Here is a 17970-nt window from a genome sequence, read left to right as displayed (position 1 = left end):
CTCCTCCGCCCTGCACGGCCGTCCAGGGTGAAATGTCCCAGCTGCAAAGCTGAGGGTTGCAGCTAGCGTGGCAGTCGACGTGATTTCATGAAGCATTTTTTTATTATTTCATTTGGAAAGTATATTCGATGCATGCTATCGAGGTAGCAAAGTTATCTGGTATTAGAAAATGTCTGGAGTGGGACGGTGCAACATTAGTTCAGTCTTCTTCTACAGGTGCATTAATAAAATTTTCTGTGATCTTGTTTTGACAGCACTCTTGTTCAGCATATAGACTCCACTTTTTGTGTGTGTGTGTGTGTGTGTGTGTGCGCGCGTGCGCGTGTCCCTATGCCTTACTGCCCATACATCAGGTTCTGTCTGCCTTGAACAGTTTAATCTCTCATGAGCTTTTTTACTCGTATGTGAGCATGTAACAACAAATACTGTATTACAGTATAAAATATAAGGGTGAAATGTCCCAGCTGCAAAGCTGAGGGTTGCAGCTAGCGTGGCAGTCGACGTGATTTCATGAAGCATTTTTTTATTATTTCATTTGGAAAGTATATTCGATGCATGCTATCGAGGTAGCAAAGTTATCTGGTATTAGAAAATGTCTGGAGTGGGACGGTGCAACATTAGTTCAGTCTTCTTCTACAGGTGCATTAATAAAATTTTCTGTGATCCTGTTTTGACAGCACTCTTGTTCAGCATATAGACTCCACTTTTTGTGTGTGTGTGTGTGTGTGTGTGTGCGCGCGTGCGCGTGTCCCTATGCCTTACTGACCATACAGCATTCAGGTTCTGCCTTGAACAGTTTAATCTCTCATGAGCTTTTTTACTCGTATGTGAGCATGTAACAACAAATACTGTATTACAGTATAAAATATAATATTGTAAACACACAATTTTGTTGTACTGTATGGAATATTTTCCATAATACCACTGAATAATCTTAGAATAACCCAGAAACAGCAGAAATGTTTCGGTAAGAGTGGCATGGTGAACAGTTATGGTGGTATATTTTTGTCAGATACTAGCATAAAAATCAGCATTGAGATTGAATGCGGACACGGCAAAGGAAAGGAAAGCAATCCCCGTGGCTTAGTCTGATAATCCTCTGAAAGTAAATTGGCCCTACTCTAATCAACATAGTGGTTGGAGAAAAAGTGAAATCATTTCACTTCCAAGATAATAAATGCCAAATGCCAGAAGGTGTCCTTGTGTGTGTCAGTATACAGCTATTTTATGTTCGTTGTGTGTCTCTTATGCTACTCATTCAGCCTTTTTTCGCCATGAAAACAAAAAACCCAAGCCTGCTTTAATTAATGAAGTTCAGTTTCACCTAACTTGCCCTGTTGTGATAGTCCGGTTCAAAATGTTACCTGCTGTGCCCTTTAGAAAAACTGCAGTAACATTACTTTTACCCATTTGAATGCATGACTCGCACTGTTCCCTCTCTAGGTTTGGATGTCCAGACCCCAAACTGGGGAGACCGAGGAATGCACTCAAACACCATCTTTCTCCCAGGAGTGTCACTTTGTTTTGAACCAGTCTTGTTTTAGAAATACTACATTCTGTTCTAATTTTCCAGAGCCCCCTAATCTTCTTCCAGGCTCTTAATGATGTAGTCGATAATAGGATTGTTGGTATTAATTTGGAACAATAATGCCAGCTGCTTGCTTGGTGGCTATTGGCAGAGGGGTGACCTTGCAGGTCAGCTAAGCAGAACTGGAAGTGCTTTGATCTGATCTATACAGAGCTGGATCTGTCCACCCAAACAAGAGGAGCGAGTGAATTCTCTCTCCATGGGATGCTGATTCTTCTCCAAAGAGCACGGAGGGCAGCATGGCAGTGGCTTTTGATGCAATCCTCGCTCGGATCAAGGATGTTTGTAAAAGAAATGGTTTGCTCATTCTCTCGGTGTTGTCGGTCACCATTGGCTGTCTTCTCGGATTCTTCCTGAGGACGAGACGGCTCTCCCAGCAGGTATGTGTGGCATGGCAGTGTATCACTACAGAGAAAATATTGTATTTACGTAACAAAAGACGTAGCAACTTGCCCAACTTAAGGATGGACTTTTGAAGATAAAAAGCACGTATGTGTGTTTGTTAAATTTGTTTAATTTCTTTTGTTTGTTAATCTACACTGTTCTTTGGATCTTTTCACACATTCTCAAACAATACATTTGCAAAGGGTTCCGGTCTTTAAGACACCTAGTAAGTCTAGCGTAAGCATATTATAATGTTGCAAGTATGGATAATAATAGTGGGTATTTAAGCTAGATGAAAAGTAGCATCTAATATAGACCTGTTAAAAACTGGTAGTGCGATATATTAATTGGATTTTATATTACTTTGGAACATGTACGTCTAAAGAAAACATGGAATATTTTTCATCATCAGATGTACAGAGGTACAGATGTTTATAATACACCAATGGTATTTTGTATTAATAAACTTGAGATTTCACATCGTTAACAGACCATGTTATTAAAGTCACTTGGGGATTTCTCCTCCAGCATACTTCAGCTAAGCTTTTTGCAGGTACTCATTTCTATCTGCTCTATTAGTCAGACAGAATAGGGAGGGCAACATGCATTGCTGAACGCATTGTTTGAGCACAAAATATAAATCGCAACTAAAAAATATGGCACTTAGTAAATGTGACTAAACTAAAACAATTCTTTGTTCTGCTACTGCTAACTGCAGTCTGAACATCTTTTATGTCTAAGCAGTAGCTTCATACACATCTAGAAAAACACACAAAATGCAGAATGAAGAGATTATTCAGGGCAACCTATTAACAATAGTCCCCAAGAGGCGGCATATTTCATTTTTGTCTTCCTTTGTAAAGGAACAATGTAGTGTGTTTTTGTTGAATTACAACACAGTATGTAACCTAATTAATTTTAAAATGATCTTTTAAAGCCTACTATCTTTGCCACCTTATATACCAAAGCTGCAGATTTTACCAATGTTATCTGATCCACAGCTCTAGCAGGACAATAAGCATCTCTCCATGTATTTCTAGGAAATTAGTTATTTCCAGTTTCCTGGTGAGTTACTGATGAGGATGCTGAAAATGTTGATTCTCCCACTGGTTGTCTCAAGGTAAGTGAGGACAATGATTGTTCCAATAACTTCTGAAGCTTCCTAAATGAGACGTCATCACCACTATTTTGGGTTTAACTGAATTAATGTCAAAATGCCAGGACCATTACTGACTGCTGTACATTGATATTTATAGTGGAGCTATGAACATATTTTTTAATCAATAGGTACATTTATGCTATTCTTCTTATAGGTATTATTTTCTTAAAAACTCATGGGGTTTTTTTAATTGATGTTTTCTTCTTTCCTTGTAATGGGAGGATTTCTTCCTTCAAGCTAACTAGAAGTTAAACATATGGAATAAATAATGCACCTTATCAAAAAGCCTACCTTAAATCTAAACTATTGAAATAATACACCATACAAATAAGATGAAAAAGCACAGTTAATTTATAGTCTTCCGCAGTATTTTGAGATGTGCTGTAGTATGATGAATATTGAAAAAAAAACAATGTGTCTCCAGTGAACTAATAATATATGCCTGGCTTCAGCTGGAAGTGAAAGTGATTTCTTAGTACATTAAAGGCAGAACCTTTAGTGGTGCCACTTTATTGGTGGCAGGATTAATGATCTAGATCCTGATGCTGAGAGATGGTGCATGGTAGCTGCCTTTTGCAGTGGGCGGGCATAATTTAGGCTAGCTTTTTCTCTCCTCTAAATTTGTCTTGTCTTCCAACTGACTACAATCACAAATACCAGCTGGATGGCCAAAAGCTCTCAGCCCAACACTGAGAGAAGAGATAAGGAGAGATGGAGAGTAACAAAGCTAACTTTACGTAACCAGATCTGAGAAAAAAATCTTGCACTCTTTGGTGCCTTTCCTTGAAGCCTCAGCTTCTAGAACCGAATACACATGCCAAAAACTCATCCATTTTAAGAAAAAGATACGTTTCTAGGCTTCAGATCGCTGAGAGTTGCTGAAAATAAACACAACCCAGCACTAATTTTATTTTTAAATCATCTACCTTTACATCTACCTTCCCATGGTTTTTCACAGAATGAAGCTGATTCATGGTGGTTGCATGCCTAGAACTGGCCATAGTATGACCATAGACTCATACCTGGTTCTGTCCCACGCAGCTAGAGAACATGAAGACAAAATACGTTAGATTTTTTTTAAGAGGTGAAAGGAGAGTTTTCCCAGGTCAGCAGGAGTCTCACATGAGGAAGTGACGTAGTAAAGACAGAAAAGGGTTGGAGCAGAGTCACATGCCTTTCCCTAAAATGTATAGTTCTTTAAATCCCCTTGTTTTTTAGAGATGCCAGGAGGAGAAGCAGCACAGTGGGGCAGAGCTGCTCCGACACAGCCTGTGATAGCTCTAGGTTACCTACGGATGTGTCAGGAGTGAACCTCTAAGCCATACTGTTAGAACTGATGGACTCCATCCTCTGAGGGAGAAAGAGAAGAAACTTTACAGATTTTCAAAGGGATTAGCTCTTATTGTAAGACAGCATGAGTCTATCTCCCTGTATAACAAAGTAACCATCATTTGCTATTGCATACTGAAATTTCAGGTTTTTGCAAAGAAAAAATACTCCAGATATAATTACATTCTTGTACAGTCCTCTTTTTTTTCACAACAGGCACAGTATTTCCCACACATATATTTCATAAAATGAGTAAACCAGTGCTCTGTGTTTTTACCAGTCTGCATACACATTTAAACTAAATTTCTTTGTAGATTTGGAATATTCTCAGCCCATCCTGTGGGAGCAATGACATTTAAATTATCTTCTAAATTACTCCATATTATTGTTTACAAAAGCCAGGTGTACAGTGACAAGCTCTAATTTTACTCTCCTAGTTGAAGATAATGCAAGTTTTTTCTTGAAGTAACAAGTAAAAAAAAAATACTTTTAAAGAAAAGGGAAGGTGAGAAAGGAGGGTTAAAAGAGGCACTCGGTGCAAAATACACTGTCTCCAAGTCCAGAGTTTATCTTGAAGGGTTCTGGCAGAAGTAAAAGGTGGCAAGTGTGTGACTCAGAAGACTGATAATAGACTAGAAAATCTTGCACTTACAGGTCACTAGCACAAATCCAACCTTAAACAGAAGTGGCTGAAAATTTGTACTATCCCTCTTTTGACCTGATAGTTTGAGTTAAAACAGGAACTTTGCAGATTGTATCCATTGGGAAGGAGAAACTGATGATATAGTCAGGTATCTCTGACTGAACCGTGTTTATTCGAAAAGTTCCTTGAATGCAGAAGACATTAGTCGAACAGCAGGAGACTGTTTCTTCAATGTACAGCTCCCTCTTACCCAACTCTGTCCCAGGACTTGGAAGTGCTGTATCCCAGAGCTCCTGTACCTGTTTCTGATATCTCCTATCACTTGTGGTCTTACTTTTTGTTTTCCCACAGACAGAAAAATCTTGAAAAAGCAACCACCAGTAAAACTAGCTTTACAGTTTGAGCCCTTCACGAGCTTTTGTTTTTGTTGTGACGTGGACCTTCATTAAGGATGGGGGTTGATATTATTTCAGTTATCTGAAATAATAAACAATATCATAGCATCGTACAATGACTCTAAAAGAAGTGTATATTGATTTCCCCCATCCTCTGTCTGAGGTTTAGCCCTATTCATACCTATTAGTATCCACTAAGTGTCTTGTGTATAGAGTTTGCTCTTCTCAGTGATGAGAACAGGTACCCACGTAACAAAAGATGCTGCTTCTATTAGCAACATAAAGAAATGATAACAAATAGTCTGACGTTTTGTATCTGCCGTAGGAATACTCAGTAGGGGAGTATTACAAGATCAAATTTTAGACCCTGCAGTTACCAGATGTACAGTATTTATTATATGTATAAACATAGGATACTGCTTTTAAACCCGGGAATGGGAATATTAAGAGAGCTCACAGAGAATAAGAGCCAAATCTGAATTCATAGTTACACACTTAGACTCTGCCTGAGCTCTTACTGCAGTTGGACAAGGGGATCTTCTCACCAAGCCTAAAAGATCGACTGCAGGAGATCTGAAGTTCCCTGATTCTCTTTGGGACAGAGGCCTTGATCCTCATATGACAACTGCAATGCAAATAATGTATTTTCTCCTTTATATGCAAAAGGTTTCAGCACATATCTCAGGTTTTCGAACAGGCACACACATACATGGCAGTGACAGAGGTGAATCTCGGTGCATCCTGCCCTGAGTCCTCTGATCTGTTTAAAAAAACATGGGTCCAGGTCTTCAGACAGACATCTGCTGATCAGCTGGCCCAAGGTGCTCAAGTTTGTTAAACCATCTTTCCTTCTATCGAATGCATTTCCCGGCGTGTGGAGGCTCAGTCTGTATTACACCCTCTAGCCAGGAGGTGGCTCTGTCTAGAAGACTGAGGAACCACGAGTTGTTAAGGGTGTTCAGTCCCTCCAGTGCAGGGAGGACCCGTGCCTCCGGGAGGCCGTTCATCCGAGGCGTTTTCTAATAATGCTACCTACCCAGAAAATTATAAAATATCTACTGTTTTTCAGTACGGTTAATTATAAACTCTTCCCGCCCCCCCCCCCACACCCATTTGCAAGAAGAACCTGATTATTGGCAGAGATACCTGTGCGTCACTTTAGTTTCTCAACTTCTTAAATGCTTGAAATAATCAAATCTGATGTCGATGTCTTTGTGCTGTGCACAAAGCAAAAAACTGGGAGAGGAACAAACACTCAACTTTCCCATTAATATCTTCTCACATTTGCTAAAGATAATATAAACCCTCTGACCAAATCCTCTCTGTGCCAGCAGTGCCAGGCATGGGTGCTGGCTTGAGCGCAGGCCAGCCATGCTGGCAGGTACTGTGCCACAATTTACGCGCTGTCACCTCCCTTCGGAGCGTCTTTGTCCTTGTGCCCGTTCCCTGCCCCATCGTCTTCATCTCAGGTTACCAGTTTTGTACTGATTGGCTTCCAGTGGGCCAGAAACTCGATTTTCAGTAAAGCATAACTGCATTGACTTTAAGTTTTTTGGTGAGGCCGTTACTGAAACCTGATCTGTTACGACTTCGTATCTTGTTGTGACTGAGGTTTTGAAGAAGCTGCAAACTCTGACTGAAAAATTTACCACTGCTGAGGCATTTATAATGCTTCTTTTTGGCATGCATTCCTTCCAGTAGGCAGAGAGCTTACACTGTAGCATTTACCCCAGAAAGGAAATTCAACTCTGTTCAAAATGCAGAGGTGCCAGTGAGCCCACAGGGGAGAGGAGGTCTGGCTCCCAGCGCGCTGCAGAGCTCTGGGCAGGCAGAACCTGCCTGCACGTGCACCAGACCTCCTGCGTCTTCAAACAGTAATTGCAAGATGTGTGTGCTGCAGGTCTGTAAGGCAGGTTGGAGAAGAGGCATGGCTTGCAGCCCCTGGTTCTTGTTTCAAGGTAATACTAGAAGTGCACAGATTCTTTCTTTCCTGTATTCAGCCATATAGTTTCACAGACCTTACAGGAACCTAATTCTCCCTTTCAGAGCTTTCCATCCCCTCTGCATAATTTGAGAGGAAAATGAATTAAAATGTTATTAGTAAGGGCGCTCACACACACAGAGTTTGACTGCATAAGCCTTGCTTTTTCAGAAAAACAGGCTAAAGCCAGAGTTACACAGGTTTACACTGGATGAACCTATTGCGTTCTCTTTGTCTTATATGTCTACCTGTGCATGTAATAGAAAATTGCATCCTTTATTTCAACACCCTCCTTGTTTATATGATTAAGCTTTTATCTGGTAATAGATATAGGGCCCAGTTTTCTAAGCCTATGATTAGCAGTAAGCACTGAGACTACTTGTGGGAAAGAGTTGTCAGGGCAGAATTGAACTGTTCAGCTGTCTAACAGGCTTGTAACCCCAGTGAACAGTCCTTTTAGAAAAAGCAGTTTATTTTGTTTAAGCTTAGGATAATTATTACATTTTTTATTTATTTGCCACTAACTGTTTTCTAGACAAGAAATGCTGTTTAGCAGAGATTTGATCCTTTTCCATGTGCAGAATCTGTTAAAGAAAGATTGTTCCCTTTATAGTCAAATCTAAATAACTCATTTGACCTGTATTTTTTTAAAATTATAAAGCTCGTTCTGCTAAGTATGTTGTGCCTGATACAAGCAAGTATATGCTAATAAAATTTTATATTTATTTGGAGGCTCAGTTGGGCGTAGTAATAAATATTTGTTACTATTGGGGTTTTGTTGCTGAATTAAATACGATATGCTAAATATAGAACTGTCTTTCTTTAAGGGGGTTCCTGTCCATAATGCCATCAGTTCTGGTAATCCCTTATCCTTCTGCTCAGATTCCTGAGTGGGTCATTCTTACTCATGCTGTTAAAGCTTAGTATTTAATTAGAACCTATTCCATTATAGTACCCTTTTCCTCATATCATTTTTTTTCACAGTTCTCTGATTTGGGGAATGCATTGGCATTTTAACAGCCCACTAAAGAAAAATACTGCTCATTCTGTTTTAATGGAATTCTGTCATTGTTCAGCTGTACTGTGCCATACCAAATTTTGCCTCTCAGGACTCATAGTTACATTTGAAGAGTTGACAACTGGATAAACTCTGCAGGAGGATGTGGAGATGCTATGGGTACAAGCAGGTGTGAACTCACTTAGCCCATGAGCCAAACTGGGCAGACTGGTGCCAGATCCATGCCAGAAGCCATACAGCCGCGTTAGCATGGCTCTGCGCCCAAGCTCGTATGTGAAGCACTAATGTGGCTATATGGCTTCCGGACCAGCCTTGGCAGCTCAGAGTGAAGGCAGAGCGAGTTCATGTCTGTCTGCAGTTGTCTGTGCAGACATACCCTAAGTAACTTTACAGCAACAGTATATTCTTTGGGAGTTTAGGGTTTGGTTAAAAACATGCTGTGAGAGAGACCATTAGCTTGGGTAAATTGTGTTGTGCGCTGTTTTGCTTGCTGTCAGCTGTAGGTGAAACTGGTAATAGACCACAGACTGGAGATTAGTTGTCTGTTTTACTACTTAAGCTTACAATTTGTTAGGGATGAGAAATTTGACCCAAACACTCAGAGGCCAGTACTGAAATTTGCAATCTAAATATTGTACCATGATTATAAATCAGTGCCTGATATGGTCAATATAATGTCTATTCAGAAGGAAAATGCAGATCTCTAAAAGGCTATGAAATCTATCTTTTTTCTTATTTATCATTAAATTTAAACCAAGAGGACAGCCAAAATTAATTCACTCAATAATACTGGTTACGTGAATGACAATATGTACAGTACTATTTCTTCTAATCCATTCCTGGTACTGAGAGATACTTGCTATGTTGTCGTGACAAATTCACGTAATTTACCTGAAGACTGAATGGGAAAGGGTAGATAACATAAGCTTCTGGTCAGTTTTCTGCTATGTATGAGTTAAACTATTCCCTCTGGTCATTCTTTCATAAATACCAGTCGCTTTGTTATTATGCTTATGCAGCTGCCAAACTGGGGCTTAATCAAGTGCAATCAAATTTATGTGCTGTATTATCTAGTGAGGTGTTGAGGAGCAGCTGCAAAATGCTGCCTACAGCTCTCTGAGGAGCCTGCTCAGAACAATGTTTTATAACGTACCAAAGCAGCTGTATTTTCCCATAGAATTAAATTGCTCTTGGAAACACAGGGCTTTTTCTTCACATTATTAGACTCTGGACTTTTCCCTCTATTTCACCTGTGTTGCCTTGCCAATAGAAAAATATTGGCACTTGGGAACAGGTCTTCCCCAATAGAGGAGGGTAAACCTTCTGCTGGGTTAGTATGGAAAAATCTGTGGGGTACCTGAATGATAATGTAAAGCGTGTATAATGTCCCATTTCTGAACTACCTGTCATGTTTATCACTGTAATGTAAATAATAATAATAAAAATACATTTCACCCCAGTGAGAACAAGCTGTTAGCCCTTTCCTAGGACGTGCGATCTACAGTCTTTATTGTGGAGAAAGTCAGTCTAGAGATGTGAGTTTTAAGGAGATTACTAGAGGGGATAAATATATTTACTTTCAGAGTGAAAAGCAAAACTGTACTTGGATGAAACTGAAAGGAAAGGATTACTCAAGGGTAAGAAGAACTGGTCAGAGAGGAATCTTACTCGACACCATTATACCACTTTAAATTATCCATATCGCTATTATATTGCGGAACTGATGTCAGATTACCCCAAAAGTTCTCCAAAGGATGCTTTGAGATTGCCTGAGCTTGTAGAGGAAAATTCCATTCTACCTTCGTAGGAAATCTTATTAAGAATCCCTCCTCTGTGCCTCAGACATCTTCAGAAGTTTCACTACGTTATAATCTGTAACATTATCCATGTTCTTAGCTGTGTTTAGGAATACAGAGTCTAATGGTCTTTTGCTTGTGCAACCTAGAGGTCCAAACTGTTTCAGTGAAAAATGACATGTTGCAGAGTTATGCATGTTGTAATGACAAAATTGGACCAACTCAGTACAAATTATTTAGGCAGTGTCAGTAGGGATCTAGTGGTGTGCAATAGACATCTATGGTCACAAAGTGAATGGGTGTGGAAAGCACTGAAGTCATTACACATGGGGTATGAGCTGTTTTCTGTAGTCCTCTAAGAGCTTTAAAGTACTTAGTGTCTTGCAAAAGAAACAGCAACGACGTGAATCTTCAGGGGCTGGCTGGATTCCCTCTGTTTCCCTAGAATAGAAACATGTATGAACTATAAACAGTTGAATAAATTTGACATTTGTTTATAATCCAAATTTGTCTTTCAAATCCTTTTGCCCTTTTCTTAATCTAAAAACACTCGAAAGAATTGACAGAACAGAAAATCAAGTAGTATTAAGATTCTTGGCTCTTTCCACAGATGTGAAGCTGCACATCCATATTTAATAGATAACTTGTTTTCGTTTGCATCCTGACCTTTGAATTTAGGGAATATTTTTTTTTTTAATCAGAATAGCTAAAGTCAACAAGCCAGCCTGAATTCTGTGTGAGCTATACTACAATGTCTCAGATCTCCTTTATCAGTCAGTGAGCAAAGGCTGCTGTTCACCCCTTCCAGCATTCATAGATGTATTGCAGTAGCCTTGCATATTGGGCTATTTGGGAGGAAGCAGTGGCGGAATAGCTGTTGGACATTGATCTTCACTGTGTGCTGTACAAAGTCCTGCCTTGTTTACATGAGTCCATAAAAACAGATTTCCTACTAAGAAAATACAATGCATGATGTGAATTCCTGGCAGGATTTTTGCTATATATGTCAGTTTATCATTAACAGTTACAAGTGTTAGATAATAAGGAAAAGGAGATACTAACATTCTGGGTAAAAAATAAAACTGTTTTATAAAGCGTTATTTAAAAAACAATCTCAAAAAGCTGCATGTTATGATGTACTAGAAATGTAGATTTGGTTTCTTTTGTAGATTTCAGTTTCTTTTCCAGCAGCCTATCTGTAAAACTAAACACAATCACTGCAAATAGTATATTGCAGACAGCATGATCTTCTAACATATTTTTCATTTGCTGTTGTCTGAAGATCAAGAGCCAGACTTTCCATCATGCCTGACACCTTTGAGCTCCCACTGTGTTTAGTAAAATAGCTATATATTGAGGCTCTCTGAAAAGTTAATTCACATTTCAAGTGCTATTTATGGCTGATAATCTAACCATACAGAAACTGCTGCAGCGGTCCTATTTGTAAAATAGCTTCCACTTTTTGTATTTGTTTGGGGTTTTTTTTAGCATAGACGCTATTTTAATTTATATCAAGATATCTAAATTTCAAAAATGCTGTTTCCTATTACTTGATTTTCAAAGGAGACAAACCTTAGTAGCCCCTTGGACCTTCAGGAGGATTCTAGACTTCTCATCTCCTTTGAAAATCGTGCTGTAATACTGTGAAACTTTTAATAATACATGACATTGGGGATCATTCCACTGACTACAAGTGACCATGATAGTTCCTTAGTTGCGTTCAGATCAGCGAAAGCCTGTTAGTACACTGGTAGTCTGCAAAACTATTGAGTCTGCGTAAAACTCAAAGAGAGCCTAGGTGTCATTTTATTGCCTGTCTGGACCCTACACAAACATACACAGAAAGAGTGTTCATCCGTACAAATGGGCTGTCCTTCTACAAGTGCACAACACGTACCCGATCCAGCTTAATTCGCGGTGTGAACATGGATTATTGCAGGATTTTATCTTCCTGTGTACTTAGACAGATGGTGTCATGCCACATGAGATGTCCTGGCATCACTCAAAAGTGGGTGCATGGGACTGGAGGTGTAGGGTGGCACCAGCTTCCAACCAAGATGCCACTTGATTGTCTATAATATGTATACAGGTACAGACCAACAGCTGTTTGCACATGTCTGGGCAGGAGGCATTTTTTCCTGTGCAGTGTGATACGACATCTGGAGATGAAAAAACTAAACTATAACATATCACTGTAAGTAAGGGCAGACCATGTAGGGTGAAGCAGAGACAGGGACGGGGCTACGGTCCTCCCACCAGTACCACTGTCACTCTGGCATGTGATGGCAGCAGCAGGCTTCTTTATTGTAGCCATGGCAGTGTGTTGCTCTGTAGGTATTCTGTCATGTTAGAAGAAAGCAAAAGAATATCCTGGAAAGAAAAAGTAATTCTGATCCCTCTTTCTCACTGCTGATATAATTTTAACTACACTAGAGACTAAGAGCAAAATCAAGCATCAAACTATGGAAAGAGCCAGAGAAAGCTTCTTATTTCTTTCCCTCATTACTGTAAAGAGTCTTATTTTCTTTGTTGCAAACTGTTCCTCCATAAATGGTACCTCCATGGAAGTGAAGCAGCCTGTCATGAAAGCACAGATAGGTGGGCACAGATGAGAAAAAGTCTGATGGTCCAATGCAATACAGAGATCTCTTCAGGTATATCTTTCTTCACTGCAACTTGTTTGTCTTTAAGTAAAGTGCCTTAATTTCTTTGTTTCCTTGTCTATAAACTGGAGATACTGGCTTCCTGTATGATAGTAGGTTCTCTTAGTAAAGCATTTGAAGATGATTAAATGGCTTGTGCTATGGAAATGGAGATTATTACCATGTTGAAACTTGAAGGCACTGACCTTGACAAAAAGGTAAGTGACAGCCTGCCTGCATGATCAAGCAGCATTAGTGAAGCCAGAACTTCACTTTCATGATGCTCAACTGTAATATAATCATCTCTAATGTAGCTGTTAGAGGAGCTTCCCAGCCTCACTGGGAGAACTTGCTTAGGAAGGTCTTTTCTACGGCATGCAATTACGAAATGAGAATACGAGGGAGAGTATGGGATGAATGAAAACAAACATGATTCTAGGAACAACTGTTGGTGGTTAATACTCGACCATTACTTCTTGACAGGATTAATGTCTTTCTAATCATACTAATCCCTTCTGATAACTTTATCCATAATCCATCTATCTCAAAGCAACATCCAGATGGTTTCTGGTGGAGAGGAAGACAAAATAAACATGCAGAATGGGGTCTTAACAGCAGCTTCTTGTATTTTCCCTTTCTGGGAATATAGGTTTTGATCTTGAGACAAGTCCAAAAATGTGCTTTTTATCAGAAAGCAACAGAAAAAACTAGAGAATTGCAGAGAAGATAGAAAGTTCTATTTTTATTTGTAAATAAAATACTTCATAAGTACTCTGATGTTTATCAGTGACAGCCAGAACAAGCCTAGAGGTTCTTATAAGGGTTTAGCTACTTGTTTGCATGGGACTAGATTTCCAAGATATTGAAAGAATTCCCTTCCTCATTACGTCAAAATTACTATAGTAGTTTTTGGGGTTTTACACAGATTTCTCTCAAAGCAGACATGAAACTTACTACTTAATAGTTTCATTGGTTTGTACCATTATCAATATTTTAAACAACCTAGTAACTGACTTTACATTTTTAATGAGTCACATATAATAATAATTCCTGGAGTTGATGAGGTCTTCCTTTCCCTTCTATCCCTTCCTCATTACGTCAAAATTACTATAGTAGTTTTTGGGGTTTTACACAGATTTCTCTCAAAGCAGACATGAAACTTACTACTTAATAGTTTCATTGGTTTGTACCATTATCAATATTTTAAACAACCTAGTAACTGACTTTACATTTTTAATGAGTCACATATAATAATAATTCCTGGAGTTGATGAGGTCTTCCTCTTCCCTTCTAGTTTCCCCTTAAAAGCTTAATGTAAGTTTCATTATATCTTCCACTGATCTTGGCTTCGCTCTTCACCTTCCTCCCTCAACAAGGACCCCATAAAGAAATAATTTATTGTAACCTTTCATAAATCACATGCAGACTGTTCAAAAAAAGTAAACAAACTTTAATCAAGCCATCCTAGATAAAATAATTTAGCTAGAATTTTTTTTACTAACAACCAGCAATGAAACAATTGACGTCTTAGTGAAATAATTGTCTTAAATATCTGTCCCACTAAAATGCTGAAAGTAAATAAACTCTTTTGAATTATTGGCCATATCTAGCTTTTGATCAAAATACTGCTATTTGGTTTACTGGCTTTCTGACTTTCTTTCTCCAGTAAAAATGTGGCTAGATAGTTCAGAGAAGAGACAAGACAGATTTGGCTGCATCAGAACAACTTATTTCCCAGAAAACAAAGCAGAGTAGATTTAGAATTTCCTAAGTCCCAATAAAAAAGCCAAATATCTTTTACTTGTTAAGAATAAAAATACAAACCTTAGAAAGACTGTAAACCTGAAAATATTGTGGAGCATCAGGTTTGCATTGTGTAGAGAACTTCAGATTATCAAAACACAACTTTGAAGAGGCTTGAAAGCCACAGACATATAAGGACCACAGGACAGATATTTGCACAGATATACAGCAGATACAATGATTTTGGAGGCTATTCTTCAAATCATATGTAGTCTCTGAGAATACACAATTTCATCCAAGATTTATTGGATAAACAAGATAGAATAAAAAAAATTAAGCAGACTGATGTAGACAGCAGAAAGAAAAGCCACAGGAAGATCATTTTTACATGTAATTGGAACAATCTATGCAGGAGATAAAGAGGTCATGGGGCTACTTAGTTTATTATGGTGTCTGTTATTATATCCAGCACCAGATGTTTCAAAGCAAGGTGCAAGAAACCTCTTAAATCATAGTAATCGGAGATTTCACTTAAATCCTGCACTACAAGATTTAATATCTCATCCAAAATTCATTAACACATATTTTGGAAGCCTTAGGCTTGACATCATTTTTTTTCTATACAAACTAAGAAATGGTCCCTGAACATGAAATTACACATTTGTGGAAATTTTTTTGCCAGACTGATTAAATGAGTGAGATGTACTGTAATTATTCAGAAAAGCTGCAGCTTGTTTTTCATTGTCTTAATCCTGTTTTGTCCATTTGGCAATCATTAAAACATGTTATGGAAGCTACGTGTGAAACATACATGTGGAAGCTACTTAGCTACATAGTAAGTCAAATGATTTTAATTTATGAATCAAATGTCTGTCCTGTTATTCCAAGCCTCGCCAGATTCTGAGGTTTGACAAGAGTTAAAGGTACACTGTTTTTCATTCCATTGTGTTTCATGAGAGTCTAGTAATGGATGGCATGGGAACATCTTTGTTCAGTCTTAGAAGAAGCTTGGGAAACTGTTGGGGAAGTTTTCATGTACCCAAGAACGTCTGATGAGAATTAGATTTAAAGGGAAAACCTGAACATGATACAGTGATCTTAAGTTAAACCATCTGGAAGCTTATTCCTCCTGACTTTCTTATTCCCTAGGAAATAAGAAAAGTACTTTTTCTTGTCATTCTTTGGCTACATTATGTGAATGTTAGAGCTCTAGAGATCAACGGTGAGGAACTCCTGTGATGTAACTGTGTATTACTTACTTCATACAATAACTGTGATAATCAATATGTCTCTTAATCTTTATCTCTTCTGTCCTGTTCCCTCTGACATCAAACGTATGAAGCCAAATGAAAAATAGTTAATGAGTGATTACTGTCTCGTACTAGTTACAGGCATTTCCTTCTGAAAATTATTCTGAGCAATTGCTTAAAATGACATGACCAGTGTTACTCCACAGCCTTTGGAGAATTGCTTCCACTGGTCCCTTCTTAAAACTGAGCATTGCAGGCCGTGAAAAGCACAGGGCTTTGTCTGAACCTAGACCTTCGTTCATGCTTCGGTCACACCACAGTTACCCCTGTTGCACCTCCATAGTTAATTACTTTTGAGGACTTTCTCATCACAGCATGAACTGAGCATGACTTTATCTGGTGACAGGATAATCTCATTACAGATGATGATCTTGTTAATGAATATCCCCAAGACAGAGCAATCTCATTATTAGCCCCCTCAGGATTTGTCACCTAAGAGCCAATGTATGATTAGATTCTAGCTGTACAACATCCCCCTGGATCCTAAGGGCCCGACGTCTTGAGGCTGAGGTAGCACCCCCAAAGGCACATGAACCACTGGACATATTTAATTAGGATTTTTGTCCCTCAGTACTTCTGGACATACTTCTCAGGTGAACAATCAAGACAGTTCAAGTGCTATGTGCAGGGTTCATCTCCCCGTTGTTCTGTAGAACAAACACAACACAGCGGCATCAAGGACAACAGAAACAGCGTGGCTTTACTACATTGACAGTGGCTTCAGGGCAGTATCAGGAAGAGAAGTGTACTGTCTGTCTCTTCAGTAGTGCCCTCTCCAAGTAATCACTCTGCATGGTGTCCTATCTACAAGTTACAGATCTGCTGGTCAACGGTCAGGCCTTCATACCACTGGTGTCTGTTTGCCTGCACAATATATCTATAAAGAACACTGAAAATTATTACCATGAAAAACATCCAGCTAGTTAAAAATCAACCTGATTTTCATTTTTGCTTTTTTTCCTGGGAAGGTGAGGGTGTGGGGTGGAACAGTGCTGAAGTTTAGTACAATATAGGTATCTCCTTTGGGCATCAATGAGCTGTTGAACTGGCTCAATGGCCTGTGAAACCTCAGTCTGTGAGAAGAGTTTAGTCCTAGAAATCTAATAACAACATAGAGAATGTTTTACAGAAAACTAGCATATTAATTTGAGCTAAATGTATTTAACTCAACTGTTTTATCAAAAAAAAGTTTTAGAATGTTTACTTTTCCATATGGACCCATCCAAGGGAAATGCCAAGGAACTAAGTATCATTGCTGCTACTGTTTTTTTAATACATAGTGCTGTGTTTGTACACAGTGCTTTACAGACACGCAGAAAGGTGGATTTTTTATCAAATACAATGATAAAAGAGAGGGAAGAACAATGCTTACAAGAGTGAGAGTTATCAAGATGCTAATTTTCTAAATGATCCATATTACAGTGCAACCAATGTTCCCCCTTGCTCCTATAGTGTTAACAAAACCCATGCTAGATGAGAGATTGGCAATGCAGAGAAGCAATACATTTTCTTAATTAATCTAGTGGATAGCAGGAACCTGAGCACTAAATCCCACCCATTTGATTTCATTAAATCTACTATAAAGGTTAAGCTGCACTTTAGCATTGACTCTAGACAACCTCACTCAGCAGAGTGAGGTCAAGGAGGTCTCATTCAAGGAGGTGCAGCTCAGTAAACGACTATTTATGAGGAAAGGTCTGATAACCGGTTCTGTTTTGATGAGAAAGCTAGACAGTGGGGCACACCAAATAGTAAATGTGGTATTTTATTTCACCTGCAGTTTTCCTGAGATGTATGCTTTGAAGAGTTTACAGAGAATTAATCATAGAATCATAGCATAATTTAGGTTGGAAAGGACCTTTAAGATCATCGAGTCCAACCATTAACCTAGCACTGCCAGGTCCACCACTAAACCATGTCCCTAAGCGCCACATTTACATGTCTTTTAAATACCTCCAGGGATGGTGACTCAACCACTTCCC

General features: G+C 38.8%; 1 protein-coding gene across 1 annotated transcript in view; it reads left to right on the top strand.

The window, feature by feature from the left end:
- The first annotated feature begins 1827 nt into the window (after positions 1-1827).
- The window catches only part of SLC1A7 (solute carrier family 1 member 7), a 61985-nt gene continuing 45842 nt past the window's right edge, over positions 1828-17970 (top strand). The window contains exons 1-2 of the mRNA XM_009287380.1: positions 1828-1968; positions 3013-3092. Of these exons, the coding sequence (XP_009285655.1) occupies positions 1828-1968; positions 3013-3092 (221 nt within the window). The remainder of the gene's footprint in view (positions 1969-3012; positions 3093-17970) is intronic.

The sequence above is a fragment of the Aptenodytes forsteri genome, unplaced genomic scaffold (assembly GCF_000699145.1).
Source record: "Aptenodytes forsteri isolate BGI_AS27 unplaced genomic scaffold, ASM69914v1 Scaffold119, whole genome shotgun sequence".
In the NCBI taxonomy this organism is placed as follows: Eukaryota; Metazoa; Chordata; class Aves; order Sphenisciformes; family Spheniscidae; genus Aptenodytes; species Aptenodytes forsteri.
The sequence above is the reverse complement of the archived record's forward strand: the minus strand, read 5'-3'. Positions and strand labels throughout refer to the sequence as shown.